The sequence below is a fragment of the Rana temporaria genome, chromosome 2, assembly GCF_905171775.1.
Source record: "Rana temporaria chromosome 2, aRanTem1.1, whole genome shotgun sequence".
Lineage (NCBI taxonomy): Eukaryota > Metazoa > Chordata > Amphibia > Anura > Ranidae > Rana > Rana temporaria.
The window spans coordinates 87,390,333-87,407,024 of record NC_053490.1 but is presented as its reverse complement, the minus strand read 5'-3'; the positions used below and the strand labels follow the sequence as shown (position 1 = coordinate 87,407,024).

Below are 16,692 nucleotides of genomic sequence, written 5' to 3'. Positions count from 1 at the left end.
GACTGTATGACTTCCTGGATTTCAGCCTTGCAGATCTAGCACGTGCTCAGTGCTGCACAAGCAGTGTCAGATCAGGTTTCAGCACCTGTGCTGTCCAAGTCACATGATTCTTCGAGACTGGGGAGTGCACAGACTCCTGGAAAGTTACACCCACTACATTCCCAGGAGTCTGTGCGGTGTAGGTTAGGAAGCTTAAGCACCTAGGTGCAGGAAGTGGGAAGATTAACTATTCTGCCTAGCAACAACACTTTGAAGGCATCTAAAAAAATTTTTTTTTTTCGTAAAGGACTAATGACATTTTTTTAAAACTACTGATGTAATGTTATATTTATGGGTGGAGCTCCACTTTAATGCATTATATGCATTAGGGTGGAAAAACATCAGAGCATTAGCGCCCCCCCCGAGCCCCTGTTTACTTACCTGACCCCTTTGAAAGTCCTGTGCCACAAACGCGCTGGCTTCTCGGTCGGCTTCTCGGCTCATTCATTGGTTGATTGAAAGCAGTGCAGCCATTGGCTCAAGCTGCTGTCAATCATATCCAATGATGCCGCACGCCAGGGGGGGGGGCGAGTGATACAGTGAGCGGCTATAGCCGCCGGCTGTATCACGGGAGCGCGCCCACAAGAACTTACCACCATGCGAGAGAGCTTGCATGAAGGTGGAAAGTTCTTGCGGGGGGGGAGCCGAGACAACCGCCGAGGGACCCCAGAAGACCAGGGGCCACTCTGTGCAAAACGAGCTGCACAGTGGAGGTAAGTATCAGGCCTCGTACACACGACCGAGTTTCTCGGCAAAAACCAGCAAGAAACTTGCTGGGAGATATTTTTTTGATGAGGAAACCGGTCGTGTGTACATTTTCGTCGAGGAAACTGTCGAGAAACTCGACGAGCCAAAAAGAGAGCAAGTTCTCTATTTCCTCGACGGGAATGGAGAAACTTGCCTTGTCGAGTTCCTCGACAGCCTAACAAGGAACTCGACAAGGAAAACGATGTGTTTCGCCCGTCGAGTTCCTCGGTCGTGTGTACGAGGCTTCACATGTTTGTTATTTTTAAAAAAAAAAAAATTCTCTTTAGTGTTCCTGGATATGGAGCATCGGTCTTTCTGTTTACTGTTTATTCAAAATTCCATATTACACAGAACCCAGAACAGCGTAACATGGAATTTTTAATAAAAAAAGAAGCAAAAAGACCGGTGCCCCATCCCCTCTATTTGTGGATTATACGGAGAGCGGTGTTTGGGAGTCTGATGGATGTTGAAGCACGAATACGAAATAACTGAGACACATGGCAGCTCACCTTTACTGATGTATCACACAGTATATAAATAATACAATTTCCAGAAGCAATGCAGTTCAGGTTGCCAGTGTAATTATGTTCATTTTAAAGTATCTGGTTAGGCAGTCATGGCTGAACAAGCTAATTTTCAATCTGAACACGTGGAACACAATTCCCTTGACAGAGTTTGAGATTTGCAGCTGCTTTTAGGCACTTTTAGAAATGATTTCAGACAGTTCAATGTGATTAGATGAGTTAGTAAACTACTTTGTATATCCAGGTGGATTATACCTTGTTTTTTTTTTTCAGGACAAATTGGGCTTTTATTTGGCAGTAACTGATAATGGATATCACCTGATTTATTTATTTATTATTACTGTTATCAAAAGAAAACTGGCTCAAAATAGTAAAAAAAAAAAAAAAAAAAAAAAACCAATATAATGCTGTGTATAATTTTATGTTGGCACTTTCTGTGTACTTTTGAATGGTAATATATCCACCGACCAGAGCTCATATTTTACTGGCAATGTGTCCATGTCATAATGACAATTTTTCAATAAAGATATTTTTTTAATAATCCAATTCTTTAACTTGCTAACCCTGCTGTGACAAAACCCCACGGGGGAACCTTCCCATAATGTTATTTGTTGTCTAGTACAGCCCAGAAACAATCGTACGCATTTTGCTTCTTTTTTTTTTTTGTCCTACCTAAAACATACCGACACTAATACAAATTCAAATAAAATCCGGGCCAAAATATAGAGAAAGATACAGTGGCCCAGATTCACAAAGGAGATACGATGGCGTATAAACGTCAATCACGTCGGGTCATGGTCAATTTACATAACACACGCCCACCTCTTTACAATTTGAATTAGGCGGGCCTACGCCGGCCTATTTACGCCGCCGCAACTTTCTTTTGAGAATACGGCACTTGCCTGTAAAAGTTGCGGAGGCGTAACGTAAATAGGATACGTTACGCCCGCACAAAGATACGCCATTCTACGTGAATCTACCCCAGTGTATCTAGGCGTGATGAAGACGACTTGCTGAAGTTCAAATCGAGCGCCAGAAAGGGGAAATTGGGATTTACAGTGCCTTGAAAAAGTATTCATAACCCTAAAAGTTTGCACATTTTGTCATGTTATAACCAAAAACATAAATGTATTTTATGTGATAGACCAGGGTGTCCAAACTTTTTTCAAAGAGGGCCAGATTTTATGAAGTGAACATGCGTGAGGGCCGACCATTTTGCCCGACATTCACTGCCCAACAAGAATGTTCTTGCCTTTGTGGCTGTGTGTGAGTAAAGAGATGAACTCAGGCATATTATTTGGATATACCGTATTTATTGGCATATAACATGCACCTTCACCTTAAGTGGAAAGTTTCAGGGAAAAAAATAAAATTTTAAATAAAGAGCTGTGAAGCAAAATAAGGGTCAGTGCCCATTTGCAGACCTTCAATTGCCAGGAATGCAGCACCCCCAATTGCCAGGAATGCAGCACCCACCATTGCCAGGAATGCAGCACCCACCATTGCCAGGAATGCAGCACCCACCATTGCCAGGAATGCAGCACCCACCATTGCCAGGAATGCAGCACCCACCATTGCCATTAGTGCAGCCTTGGAGGGGACAGGAAGGGGCAGGATGAGCGCCAAAGATTACCTACAGGAGAATCTCCTGTTTACACGGCAGCCTCTTTAATAGAAAGTCCTGCCTCCTTTAATGGACAGAACAGTCGTCCAATGGCAGCGCCGGAGACGGGACTTCCTATTACAGAGGCTGCCGTGTAAACCAGAAATGCTCCTCTTGTATGCACGACACTCGTCCCGCCTCCTCCCTGTCCCCTCCAAGGCAGCCAGCCTATATATCTTTTCTGGCCCCGACGCTGGGAGATCCTCGGGGGCCACAAAAGATATATATGTTTAGATAACCAGTTCAAAGTCGGACTGCGGGCCGCGATTGGCCCGCGGGCCGGACTTTGGACATTCCTGTGATAGACCAACACAAAGTGGCACATAATTGTGAAGTGAAAGGAAAATGATAAATGTTTTTTTTTTTTTTTTTTTACAAATAAATATGTGAAAAGTGTGGGGTCCATTTGTATTCAGCCCCCCGGAGTCAATACTTTGTAGAACCTCCTTTCACTGCAATTACAGCTGCAAGTCTTTTTGGAGATGTCTCTACCAGCTTTGCACATTTAGAGAGTGACATTTTTGCCCATTCTTCTTTGCAAAATAGCTCAAGCTCTGTCAGACTGGATGGAGAGCGTCTGTGAACAGCAATTTTCAAGCCTTGCCACAGATTCTCAATTGGATTTAGGTCTGGACTTTTACTGGGCCATTCTAACACATAAATGTGCTTTGATAAAAAACATTCTGTTGTAACTCTGGCTGTATGTTTAGGGTCATTGTCCTGCTGGAAGGTGAACCTCCACCCCAGTCTCAAGTCTTGTGCAGACTCTAAAGGTGCGTACACACGATCATTTTTCATGTCATGGAAAAAAAAAAATTTCTCTACGTGTTTCTTGTCAAGCCTGCCTTGCATACACACGATCGTGAAAAGAAAATGCTTAAGCAAAGCGCGGTGACGTACAACACGTACGACGGCACTATAAAGAGGAAGTTCCATTCGATTGGTGCCACCCTTTAGGCTGATTATGCAAAATTCACGATGAGAAAAACTACAACGTGAAAAACAACGACGTGAAAAATCGCGGGCACCTGGCAGACATTGCGGCTGCCAGGCACACGCATCAGCTTCCCAGCGATGCGCCGGGCACAGTGTTTCCCCGCTGCACGCCCCCAGCGGCGCGCACGGGGAATGTAAACAACAGGACGTCCACTCGACACTTGAGAGCCGCGCTGTGGACGTCTTTCGTCTATAGCGCGGATCCCAAGTGGTTAAGGTTAAACCGCTTCTCTTTTCATTTCAGTGAATGGCCACGTGTCTTTTTAAATTCCCTTGTGCGTAAAAGTTTTTTCCCTATTGTGGGTCACCAGTATGGTATTTGTACATTGAAATCATATCCCCTCTCATGCGTCTCTTCTCCAGAGAGAATAAGTTCAATACTTGCAATCTTTCCTCACAGCTGAGGTCCTGCAGACCCTTTATTAGCTTTGTTGCCCTTCTCTGGACTCTCTACAGTTCCAGTACATCCTTCCTGAGGACTGATGCACAGAACTGGACAGCATACTCCAGGTGCGACCGGACCAGAGTTCTGCAGAGTGAGTGAATTATAGTTTTATCTCTGGAGTTAACTTTTTAATGCATGCCAATATTCTGTTGGCTTTGCTTGCAGCAGCTTGGCATTGCTGAGCCTATCATCTACTAGGACCCCCAGGTCCTTTTCCATCCTAGATTCCCCCAGAGGTTCTCATCCCAATGTGTAGATTGTATTTATATTTTTTACACCCAAATGCATTATTTGAATTTTTTCAACATTAAACCTCATTTGCCATGTAGTTGCCCACCCCATTAGTACATCCCTATCTATTCTATCTATTTACTAATGCTAGCAGTATAAGGATTAAAAACAGGTAATGTTTGAGAGAGTTTAGTTCCACTTTAACGTACACATTAGCCATATGTGAGGAACTGTGTGAAACGCTTTTGCAAAGTCCATGTATACTGTATACACAGCCACTCCTATCTGTTTTTGCTTACTTCCTCATTAAAAGAAAGCAGATTTGTTTGACAACTTCAGTCTTTCATTAATCAATGCCATCTGTTGCTTCAAACATTGTTTTTTTAACAGAAGCTCTTCTATGCTGCTTTTTTTTTTTTATCAAACTCCCAAGTATCTTTCCAGCCAAAGAAGTTAAACTAACCCCTTTTTTCCCATTTTTACAGTAATATAGGTACCACATTGGCTTTTTACCAATCTAGTGGCATCGAGCCAGTCATTAACCACTTTCCATGCCGCCTATAGTAATATGACGCCCGTAAAGTGGCTCTCCCATCCCAGGCGGGCGTCTTATGATGACCTCGGCTTTCTGGCGGTATAGTAAAAAAAATTACATAAATCAATAACCTATTTTGTAGGCGCTATAACAACATATTGGCCTAAACTGAGGATTTTTTTTTTAAAATGGGATATTTGATATAGCAAAAAGTAAAAAATATTGTGTTTTTTTTTCCAATATTGATGCTCTTTTTTTTTTGTTTATGGTGCAAATACCACCAAAAGAAAGCTCTATTTGTGGGGAAAAAATTATCAACATTTGATTTGGGTACAGTGTTTCATGACCGCGCAATTGTCATTCAAAAGCTGAAAATTGGCCTGGACATTTAAAAATCAGGGTTTTTTTTTTTTGCTAGACAATTACCTCTAAACATTTTACTGTTTTGAAAGAAGAGACCTCTGAGATTAAAATGATGATTGTTGCAATTTTTTATGTTGCACACTACTTGTGCAGCAGTTTTTCAAACACAGATTAAAAAAAAAAAAAAATACACTAATGGATTTTAGTGCACACAAACACAATATAATACCCAATTTTTTGGTAAAATATAAACAATAATTAAAAAATAAATAAACGCCTAACATGCCACACTTTACAAATAAACACGCGTGTGAAATGGAGACAAAATACGGTACATAAATATCTCCATAGGCGACGCTTTAAAAGCCTTTACAGGTTACCAGTCTAGAGTTACACAGGAGGGCTATTAGACCCCATATCTCTCCTCTGGCAAGTACTGTAAAGGCAGCCATGAGAGAGGGTGTCCTGTAGAAGCCATGGGACAGCTGTAAATCCGCTCAGATCACTTCTACAGAAAAGTCCATCGCTTGATGAAAATGTTGGTACCCGGATGATGGCTGCAGCCATCTTCCTGGTACAGCCACTTCAACCTGAGGAAGTACGGGTACATCACAGTGGTTTAAGAATCACTAACATTTAGAAACAATGGCTTTGAAATAACAGCGCTAAACTCTTGAATGACATTTGGCCCAGGTACTTTATTTAACTTTTTTTTTTTTCAAATCTTTTTGGACCATATCAATTTTGAGCCATTGGGGTATGGTAAGGCCCCTTTCACACGGATGGATAAAATGGTGCTTTTAGCTGCAGATTTTACCGCTGCTAGAAGCACACAATGTATTCCTATGACATCATTCACACACTACAGTTACCTGCGGTTTTGTTACCCACGGTTTTGTGCGGATAGAAAAAATAGAACTGAAAGCGTCCAGCTGCGAAATCCTGCAGCTATCGGCACATAACCGCAGGTAACCGCAGTGCACTGTGTCAGCTGCGTTTGGTATGAATCTTGAGGGGGAACTCCACGCCAAATTTCAAATAAAAAACCGGCATGGGTTCCCCCTCCAAGAGCATACCAGGCCCTTGGGTCTGCTATGGATTTCAAGGGGAACCCCCCTACGCAGAAAAAACGGCGTGGGGTTCCCCCCAAAATCCATACCAGACCCATAACCCCCCCCCCCCCCACCCGGCGGAAGAGAACCAGACGGCGGTGAAGACCGGGACATCCCCCCGCAGAAGACGCCAGAAGAAGCCCAGGAGGGGGCCGCTGTAAAAGAGCTAAAGAAGAAAGCGCCCCCACCACGACGGAAGAAAACCAGACGGTGGCAGAAGACAACGAAGAAGCAGGGCCCCCTCTCTTCTTTAGCTCTTTTACGAGGAGGGGGCCCTGCTTCTTCGACGTCTTCTGTGGGGGGATGTCCCGGTCTTCACCGCCGTCTGGTTCTCTTCTGCCGGGTGGGGGTATGGGTCTGGTATGGATTTTGGGGGGAACCCCACGCCGTTTTTTTGGGATACGGGGGTTCCCCTTAAAATCCATAGCAGACCCAAGGGCCTCGTAGCTGACTAATAAATTACTTTAAGAACCCTGTGTAGTGTTTTTTTACATTTTTTTTTCCCACCAGGTGAATGGGTAGGGGTACGATGTACGATGTACCCCATACTCATTCACCTAGGGTGGGGGGCCAGCATCAGAGGGCCCCCTTATTAAAGGAGGCTCCCGGATTCTGATAAGCTCCCCTCCTGCAGACCCCGGCAACCAACAGCCAGGGTTGACGGGAAGAAGCCCTGTCCTCATCAACATGGGCACAGGTGCTTTGGGGTGGGGGGCCACAGGGCTCGTCCCCACCCCCTTTCCTGACCGCCCGGACTGCTGCTCGGATACAGGTCTGGTATGGATTTTGGGGGGGAACCCCACGCCGTTTTTTCGGCGTACAATCAAACACATCGTGCAAACTTGCTTGTGTTACTGCAGAAAAAATTACGGGGATTGTGGTGTAAATGGGCCCACACTGATCAGTAAGATCAAATTGGTGGTTATAACTTTTTGTACTTTTATTTTTTATTTAAATGATTGCAGTTAACTCCAGTTTTACTATTGTTTTTATCTTGCAAAGTATATGGATATCTTCTTGCTGACTGTGCAGGCTTCAGTGTAAATCGTTTTTGTTTTGTTTGTTATTGATTCATGCATTGTCCCACTGTATTGGTATTGATCAAGCTGATTCATCAGTTTGTCCTATAAACTGCTTCAGGATTAAAATCTGATTTAGCAGAGCTCTATAAATTGCTAACTGAAATTTAAGAGGAAAGTAATTCTAACCTATTGGGAGGGGAGATTCTCTAACAGATAGATCGTAGATTACAGCAAATGTCATTGATTGATTATTTGGTTAGGTTGATGAGTATAACACTTTTTTCCCTCTCTTTGTTACAGCTATGAACCATGCCGCTGGTCAAGAGGAACATAGAGCCCAGGCATCTGTGTCGGGGAATTGTGCCAGACGGGATCACCAGTGAACTGGAATGTGTGACCAATAATACACTTGCAGCGATCATCCGACAGCTAAGCAGCCTGAGTAAACACCCTTTATTTCCCCTTTTCTCTTGTATAAACTAATGCAGATTAATATTTCTTGGTACAAATGGCACAGTATAGGCATCTACTTTCTCTGATCCAGCCAGCGGGTTAAACTAAAAAAACTGACCCCACTTCCCCCATCAGCATACACTGATCAGCGCTGGAGCCGTTGCCTGAAAGCGCTTATCTAATGCTGTTTTTCAAGCATGACCATTTGACAGAAGCTGTTTGTTAGACTGGCTTCTGTTAAATAGTCACAGGTACACACAAGACCAGATGTTTGCCAGTTCAGAGGCCCGTGCTTACCCTGCTTTACAAAATCCAATCACTTTCAACCAGCAGTTGAAGTGACAGTCTAAAAAAAAAAAAAATCTAAAGAGCATGTCACTGCAACAGTAGAGGTTTTAACGCCAAATTTAGGAGGCCTATGTCCTCTATCTTCACTACTTAGAAGCGATGCAGCCTCCATCACACACTTCAGCATTTTGACACTTCAGGGCATGTCTGGTACCTGAGTGTCCCCGTTGCACACTGTGGTTCCATTTTCCGATCCCTGAATGACTACAGGACACGGCAGTGATGTAGAAATCGAACGAAGGATGGAACCATAGTGCATACTATACTGTACCGAAATTTGCCATGTTCAGCAGGATAAACCAGACTTTTGGTATGTGCTAACGACCATCTTCTGTCGAACTGTCATGCTAGCAAACCAACATTATATCAGTGCTTGCAGCCAATGGCTGCATGTGCTGAGCTGTGTATTCTGGCGGAGGGGGAGCCCCCCCTCTCAGAATACAATACAGCAGCAGGAGAGCTCCTTGCATCAACATCGCTTGTATTGATGTAGGAATCTATCAGTTTTAAAAAAAGAATGTACATGTATATAGTCCAGTGGCTGCCTGGACAGCTGGCCAAATTTGATAGGGGGGGGCTGGTGAGGGTTCCCGAATGCACACTGCCTATGTTTAAGCAATGCACCCACACAGCTGTAAAATTGGGACAAGTGTCTGTGTCCTCATAAACTTAGGTGGGATGCCTGCATGTAGCACCTGGAGGCTCCAGCTGCATAAACAAATGGCACTATAAGGCTGTACAGGCCTCAGCGCCCATTTGAATAAGGTCTCATTCTAAATGAAAAAAGTCTGTTTATATACAGTAAACTGGTTTAGAAAAGGTAAATAATGAATCCACCCACAGGTTCAAAGGGGTTAACACCATACGCCGTACACACGATCAGAAAATCGGACGAAAACTGTCATCCGAGGAAGAATCGTATGACAATTGGATCGTTAGTACAGAGCTTTCAAGATCCGATCATGACAATTCATCCAATATTGTTAGATCGGGCAAGCATGAAAATTTTCCTCATACGATACCAACAATTTTTGTTTAGGCTAGGTTCACACTGCTGTGAATTTCAAATCACACAATTTTACTGCGATTTTGCGGCCGCAATTTTGCCGTGATTCGCGGCCACGATTTCAGGGAATGCCAGTCTATAGAGCTGAATTTGCATCACACACGGATCAAACTCGCACAGGACCCTTTTTTCCCCGCAGCTTAGAATCGCGCCGCACTGATGTGAACGGCACTAATGGAAAACAATGTTATTTTAATGACTTGCGAATTTGAGTGATCTCAACGGCTCAAATTCGCAAAAGAATTTGCAGCAGTGTGAACCCAGCCTCAGTGAGTACAGTTGTCGTCCGAAAATACAAATACATTACAACACATGACATCACTTCTGATTTTTATTTTTCCTGTCGTGCGAGAATTTTCGTGACTTATTCAATCACTACTTGCGACGATCTGTCGTCCGATTTTCGGATCGTGTGTACAGGCCATTGGACTGCACAATCATATTTACATACTCTGTACCCTGCTGTAAAAGGAAAGTGGAGGGAAGACCCTGAAAATGGAGGTTGTGAGAACATTGGCTAAGTGACTAGGGGGCAGATCCGCAAAGAAATTACGCCGGCGTATCTATTGATACGCCGGCGTAATTTCAAAATTCCCGCATCGTATCTTTATTTTGAATCCTCAAAACAAGATACAACGGCATCGTGGCTTGATCCGACAGGCGTACGTCTTCGTACGCCTTCGGATCTTAGATGCAATTTTTCAGCGGCCGCTAGGTGGTGTTTCCGTCGAAATCCGCGTCGAGTATGCAAATGAGCTATTTACGCCAATCCACGAACGTACGTCGGCCCGGCGCATTTTTTTCCGTCGTTTGCGTTCAACTTTTTCCGGCCTATAGTTAAAGCTGCTGTTCTGAGGCGTACTCAATGTTAAGTATGGCCGTCCTTCCCGCGTACAATTTTGAATTTTTTGCGTCGTTTGCGTAAGTCGTTGGCAAATAGGAATTTACGTAGAATGACGTCACCGTCGTAAGCATTGGCTGGTTCCGGTTTAATTTCGAGCATGCGCACTGGGATACCCCCAGGGACGGCGCATGCGCAGTTAAAAAAAAAACGTTGTTTACGTCGGGTCACGACGTATTAACATAAAACACGCCCCCATCACTTCCATTTGAATTCCGCGCCCTTACGCCGCAACAGATACGCTACGCCGCCGTAACTTACGGCGCAGATTCGTTGTGGATTCAAACAAAACAAAAGTAAGTTACAGCGGCGTAGCATATCTTAGATACGCTGCGCCCGGCGCAGATGTATGTGGATCTGGCCCTTTATTTTTATTTATGTTACTTCAATTGGGCTTTAAGACACAGCAATCTGAATGGCAAATCAGCAACAGGAGAAAGCATTTTTGCTGCTGGTTGTGCATTTTTGCTGCTGATTGTATGAACTCTGTGGCTGTCAGATGAGCAGGGTTTGTGTGTGTTTTGACATATTTTTCTCTGTTTGGCAGGCAAGCATGCTGAAGACATATTTGGCGAGTTGTTTAATGAGGCGAACACTTTCTACATCAGAACAAATTCTCTTCAAGACAGAATTGATCGGCTTGCTGTCAAAGTCACCCAGCTGGATTCAACAGTGGAAGAGGGTGGGTGATTGCATAGAAGCCGCTCTATTACAAGTGTGACACGTACAGACACTATTAATTACCTGGCAACGGCTGGCTCCTAGCAGGAGATCGCCACTGTCCCTCTGAGCGTGTTGTTGCTATCTTAAGTATTAATTGGCTAGCAACATATTGCAGCTTACCCTCTCTCCATAATTTGTATGAAAACTTGTTCTGGCTGATTCAGAAACGGCCAAGTTCTCGCCTACACACATTTGTATAATGAGACTTTATGGATTATAATTGCATTTGGAAGCGTTATAGCAATGTGTAATTGTCCTGGCTTGAGAAAATTAAGTGCCTATCTTGTATCTGAAACGGCTGTTCCCAAGCTGCGAGGGCTGCATGTGTTATATTGGAGACCCTTTACCTTACTGCTTAGACATTTTTTTATTTTATTTTTTGCACTTTAGTCTTTTGATGTTTTGCTTTTTATTTTTTTAGGTCTTTTTTTTGGTTCTTTTTTTAATTTTTAATTGCCCTTAAAAAAAAAAAAAATTGGAACAGAAGCTGGTAGATTAGTAGTCATTGCAACTTTGTCCCTCTTGCGTTTTTAAGGGGTCAGTTTAACTAAAAGGGAAATTGCTGTTAGGCCCCGTACACACGACAGAGTTTCTCGGCAGAATTCAGCGAGAAACTCAGTCAGAGCCGGATTCTGCCGAGAAACTCTGTCGTGTGTACACTTTCGGCCCGATGGAGCCGCCGAGGAACTCGTCGAGAAAATAGAGAACATGTTCTCTATTTTCTCGTTGTTCTATGGGAGAACTCGGCCCGCCGAGCTCCTCGGCGGCTTCAGGGCTGATCTCGCCGAGGAACTCGACGTGTTTGGCACGTCGAGTTCCTCGGCCGTGTGTACAGGGCCTCATGGCTGAATCATCCACTGGCCTCTCATCTCTGAAACTTTGGCAACCGTTTTTTCCCCTACTTATGAATTCTTACTACTCCTGCTGCAAACAAGAGAATTTCACTGCCCTAGTCTGTAATTCTAGATTTTCCTAGTATAGGGACGGAAAATATTGATTATATGATGACAGGAGGCGAGTATCTTGCATTAATCTTTCCATTTTAATGCTCATAGCAGAAAACATATTTACATTTAAATGAACTGAAAAAACTACGTTTCCCATCAGTCCCAGCGTCCATCTAGCCCCCCCCCCTTAGGGGTCCGAGCCTATAATTAGGACTGCCCCACTGTAAATCCTCCTCTTTCTGTAAGCGAATGCCCAACTCCGGACCACTTTGAGGAAGAAACAACATCACAACTCTTCGACCAGCCGGTCAAACCTGCGACGACATCAACATAGGTAAGCTGGAGGACAAAATGTAGTCAACAGGACTCCAACCGGGAAACTAAGCACGACTTCGTTCCAACGGGGAACACAGGAATCGCTTCCATGACTGTACCAAGAATCTGGGATGATATTCAGTATCCTGAAAAGAGAAGATAAATAACCGTAATAGGGCGGGTAGGGAGGGAAGATACTCGCCTCCTGTCATCATATAATCAATATTTTCCGTCCCTATACTAGGAAAATCTAGAATTATATATCAGACAGGAGGCTCATATCTTGCAAGTTCAAAGCTATACATGTGTGAACCTCCTGAAATACTCACATATTTATCATATATACAATATTTTTCAAAGAAAACCTTAAGAATGATAACCGGGATTCATAAACTAAGTGTTGAGAACAGATAATGAGACATGATCTTCCGGCCTAAAGTAAAAACGACGAAAGGTCACCCCTGAAGACCAATCAGCCGCCAATAAAAGATCTGATAGAGATCCCCCTGATGTAACCACTCTAGTGGCCATGGCACCTCTGGTGGAATGAGCTCCAAAGAGAGATATATCTATACCTGCTATCTTCATGACTGACTTTACCCATCTAGCTAGGGTTGCTGAAGATACCGGCCGATGTGGTTGCACAAAGGATATCAACAATTGGGAAGAATCTGGAGCACGAAGCGCCAAAGTGAGGGACTCGTACGTCTGTAGGCAACGGACCACACAAAGACGCGGATACGCTGGAAAAAAGGGGTAAAAAACTGTGTGTAGATTGGTTTTTGTCCTGCGAACCACCGAAAACTTAACCCCTTCCGGCGAGAATTGTCGTCTAGAAACGTCTAGGGCCCTGACATCGGATACTCGTTTAATAGAAATTAAACATAACAAGGTGGTGAGTTTTAGGGATAAGTCTTTCAAGGATAACTGATCATTATCCTCCCAAGAAGAAAACACCTGAAGTATTTTGGACACATCCCAAGTAGAATGGTATCGTGGACGAGGAGGGCGTTTGTATTTAACGCCGCGGAGTAAACGACACACAAGAGGGTGTCTGCCTATAGGAACTGCATCTACCGGACAGTGGTAAGCCGATATAGCTGACCTATAGACGTTCAGGGAACTGTATGATCTTCCCAGCTCATAAAATTCCGCAAGGAAATTTACAACTGAGGAAACAGGGGCATGAATGGGATCAATCTGTCGTTGATCACACCAACGGACCCACAACCCCCAGGCAGATCGATATGCCGATCTAGTCCCTGGGGCCCAGGCCACGGCGAGAAGATCTCTAGCCGATTGTGAAAGGTCTGAACCTGTCTCTGACATCCCGAGACCAACCAGGCCAGGAGTGGCAGCCTGTTTTCCAACAGCAAAGGGTGTGGACCTTTGGACGGGTTCGTCAGTAGCTGAATTGAGTGTGGGAGAAGTCTGGGGTAGTCGATCGACATGCCTAGAACTAGCGGGAACCATGGTTGCGTTGGCCACCAGGGAGTGATCAACGCCACCGTCGCCGATTGAGTCATGACATGAAGGAGAAGCCTGGTGATCAGTGAGAAGGGGGGAAACGCATAGTTCACTCCCTTCGGCCATACCTGGAGGAATGCGTCCACCGCTGTTGCTTCTGGATCCGGCCTCCAACTGAAGAAGTGGATCAGTTGTCGATTGATCCTGGAAGCGAAAAGGTCTGTGTGGAACGGACCCCAAAGTTCCTGTATTGTTAAGAAGGTTGATCTTTCCAGCGTCCAATCGCTGGCGTCTGACAGATAACGGGAATTCCAATCTGCCACGTAATTGGAAACCCCGGGGATATATTCTGCCACTGGCAGGATGTCCCTGGAAAAACAGAAATTCCAGAAGTCGGACGCGATGTCCGCCAGCATCTTGGATTTCGCGCCCCCTAGGTGGTTGATGTATTGCACCGCCGCCACGTTGTCCATGCGTAAAAGAACGCAACATCTGGACCTCCGGGAGAGAAAACTCTTGACGGCAAAGAATGCCGCCAAGAGTTCCAGTGCATTGATGTGAAGGGATGACTCGTCGTTGGACCAAGTCCCCCCCGTGGAGGCTTGCCCGCAACGAGCACCCCAACCCTGTCTGCTCGCATCGGATTCCAGTATGACATCCGGTCGAGAACTGAAGATAGTTTTGCCATTCCATTCTATGGCATGATGGAGCCACCATCGTAACTCCTTTTCGGATTCCGCACAAAGAGAGATTTTGTCCGAATAACCCAGACCCTGTCTCAGGTGTAAAGTTTTGAGGCGCTGAAGGGCCCGGTAATGTAGGGGAGCTGGAAAAATAGCCTGAATGGAGGCTGACAAAAGTCCGACAATGCGTGCCAGGGTTCTCAACGATATCTGGCCTTTGCTCAAAACTGACCTGATTTCTTTCCGAATCAGGGACAATTTTGACTGAGGCAAACGTAAAATTGCCTGTCTGGTGTCTATCGTGAAACCTAAGAACTCCATCTCCTGAGCTGGGGACAGTACGGACTTCTTGAGGTTGATGAGGAAGCCTAGTTCCTCTAAAAGTGACACTGCCCATCGTTTGTGTAGGTCTGCCTGTGCTTTCGAATGGGCCATGATTAAGAGGTCGTCTAGATATATTATCAGACGTACTCCTCTGCATCGAAGGGCAGCTACCACGGGCTTCATTATCTTGGTGAAGCACCATGGAGCCGAGGAAAGGCCGAAGGGGAGGCAGGTAAACTGCCACATACGGCCCCACCATAGGAATCTTAGAAAGGTTTGTGAAGACAGGTGCATGGGAATCGTCAGGTAAGCATCTTTCAAGTCTATCTTGACTAGCCAATCCCCTTGAGAGAGTAGGTCTCTTAATAGATGAATGCCTTCCATCTTGAAGTGACGATACGCCACAAATTGGTTTAATCCTTTCAAATTTATAATTGGGCGATGACCTCCGCCTTTCTTCTTCACTAAGAATAGGCTGCTGACAAACCCGGGTGATAAGGGGTCTACTTCTACTATGGCCTGCTTTGCTGCTAGGTCCTGAATCTCCTCGTCTATGAGAAGAGTACATTGTTCTGAAAACTGAGCTGGGTGTGGGGTCGCCAGCATGATTGGTTGCGAGATGAAATCTATGTTGAAACCCGCTACTGTCGATAATATCCAAGCGTCTGCCGTAATCGTGTGCCAGACGTGGATAAAATGCTTCAGTCTGCCCCCTACTGGAATGTGAGAAGAAAACTGAGGAACACTTACCAGTGGAAGGGCGTGATCTGGGAAAACCTCTGCCCCCGCGTCCTCTCCATGGACGTCCTCTGGGAGGGAAAAATGGCGCCGGTTGTGCCACTGGTAGGGCGTATTGCTGATGCATGGGTGTGTAAGGTTGAGCGGCTGCTCTAGGGTAGGCCCTGAAGTAATTGTTTCGACCGGCAGATCGGCCTCTCCCTCTGCCGGCCCTACCAAAAACCTTAGATCCAGAGCCCGCTTTCTTTAAAGAAGTCTGGGCCTTGTCAAGGCTATTAAACAGGCCGACAAACCTGTTAATATTTTTCATAAGATCTTCTCCGAAGAGAAGACCCTCTGCAGAGGGGCCCGGTTCTGATTCTGCCAAATGGGAAAGTTGTGGGTCCAACTTCATTAATATTGACCTGCGACGTTCTACAGCGCAGGCTGTATTAGCCGAGCCTAGCAGGCAAATGGCCCTTTGTGCCCAACCTCTTAATTGCCCTAAGTCTACTGGGCCCTCAGTGGAGGCTGCTTGCTCCGAGAGGTTTAGGATTTTTGTTAGGGGTCCTAACATATCTAGGATACGATCCTGGATCGATTTAAACGATCGTTCAATGCCCTTTTTGGCTTGTTTGCCAGCTTTGGTTAGATATTTCAAAAGCACTGGATCGATCTCTGGGGTAATAGCCACTTTCTTTGGAATAACGGGTCTCGGGCATTCTGCCCTTAGTTTATTCCTATTGACCCTATCCAGACCCTTCCGAGTCCAGTGTTCTACATACTGGGCTACCTGAGGAAGAGGTGTCCAGTCCCCCGATCTGGGGTGAGAAATGCCCTCTGGGTTGAAAAAGGGTTCGCCTAGCGAGTCTAGAATTGTCTCAGATGGTAAATCTGAGTTAGCCCCAAATTCCGTGAACTCTTGTTCAGAGTCTCCCCTGTCAGAGTCATAATCTTCTGATGCGGCGATCAGAGATCCCTCAGAGGCATCATCATCTGAGTCCTCGTTAAAAGAGTCCGGTTTGGACCGGTGGGAAGACTTAAATTTTTTCTTAGAAGACTCCTTAATTT

At 45.0% G+C, this 16,692-nt stretch overlaps 1 protein-coding gene across 1 annotated transcript in view; it reads left to right on the top strand.

Annotated features, from left to right (window-relative positions):
* WASF3 (WASP family member 3) overlaps positions 1 to 16,692 on the top strand; it is a 97,356-nt gene that overhangs the window by 48,753 nt on the left and 31,911 nt on the right. Inside the window, exons 4-5 of the mRNA XM_040340491.1 lie at positions 7,978 to 8,119; positions 10,993 to 11,127. Of these exons, the coding sequence (XP_040196425.1) occupies positions 7,987 to 8,119; positions 10,993 to 11,127 (268 nt within the window). The 5' untranslated portion in view covers positions 7,978 to 7,986. The remainder of the gene's footprint in view (positions 1 to 7,977; positions 8,120 to 10,992; positions 11,128 to 16,692) is intronic.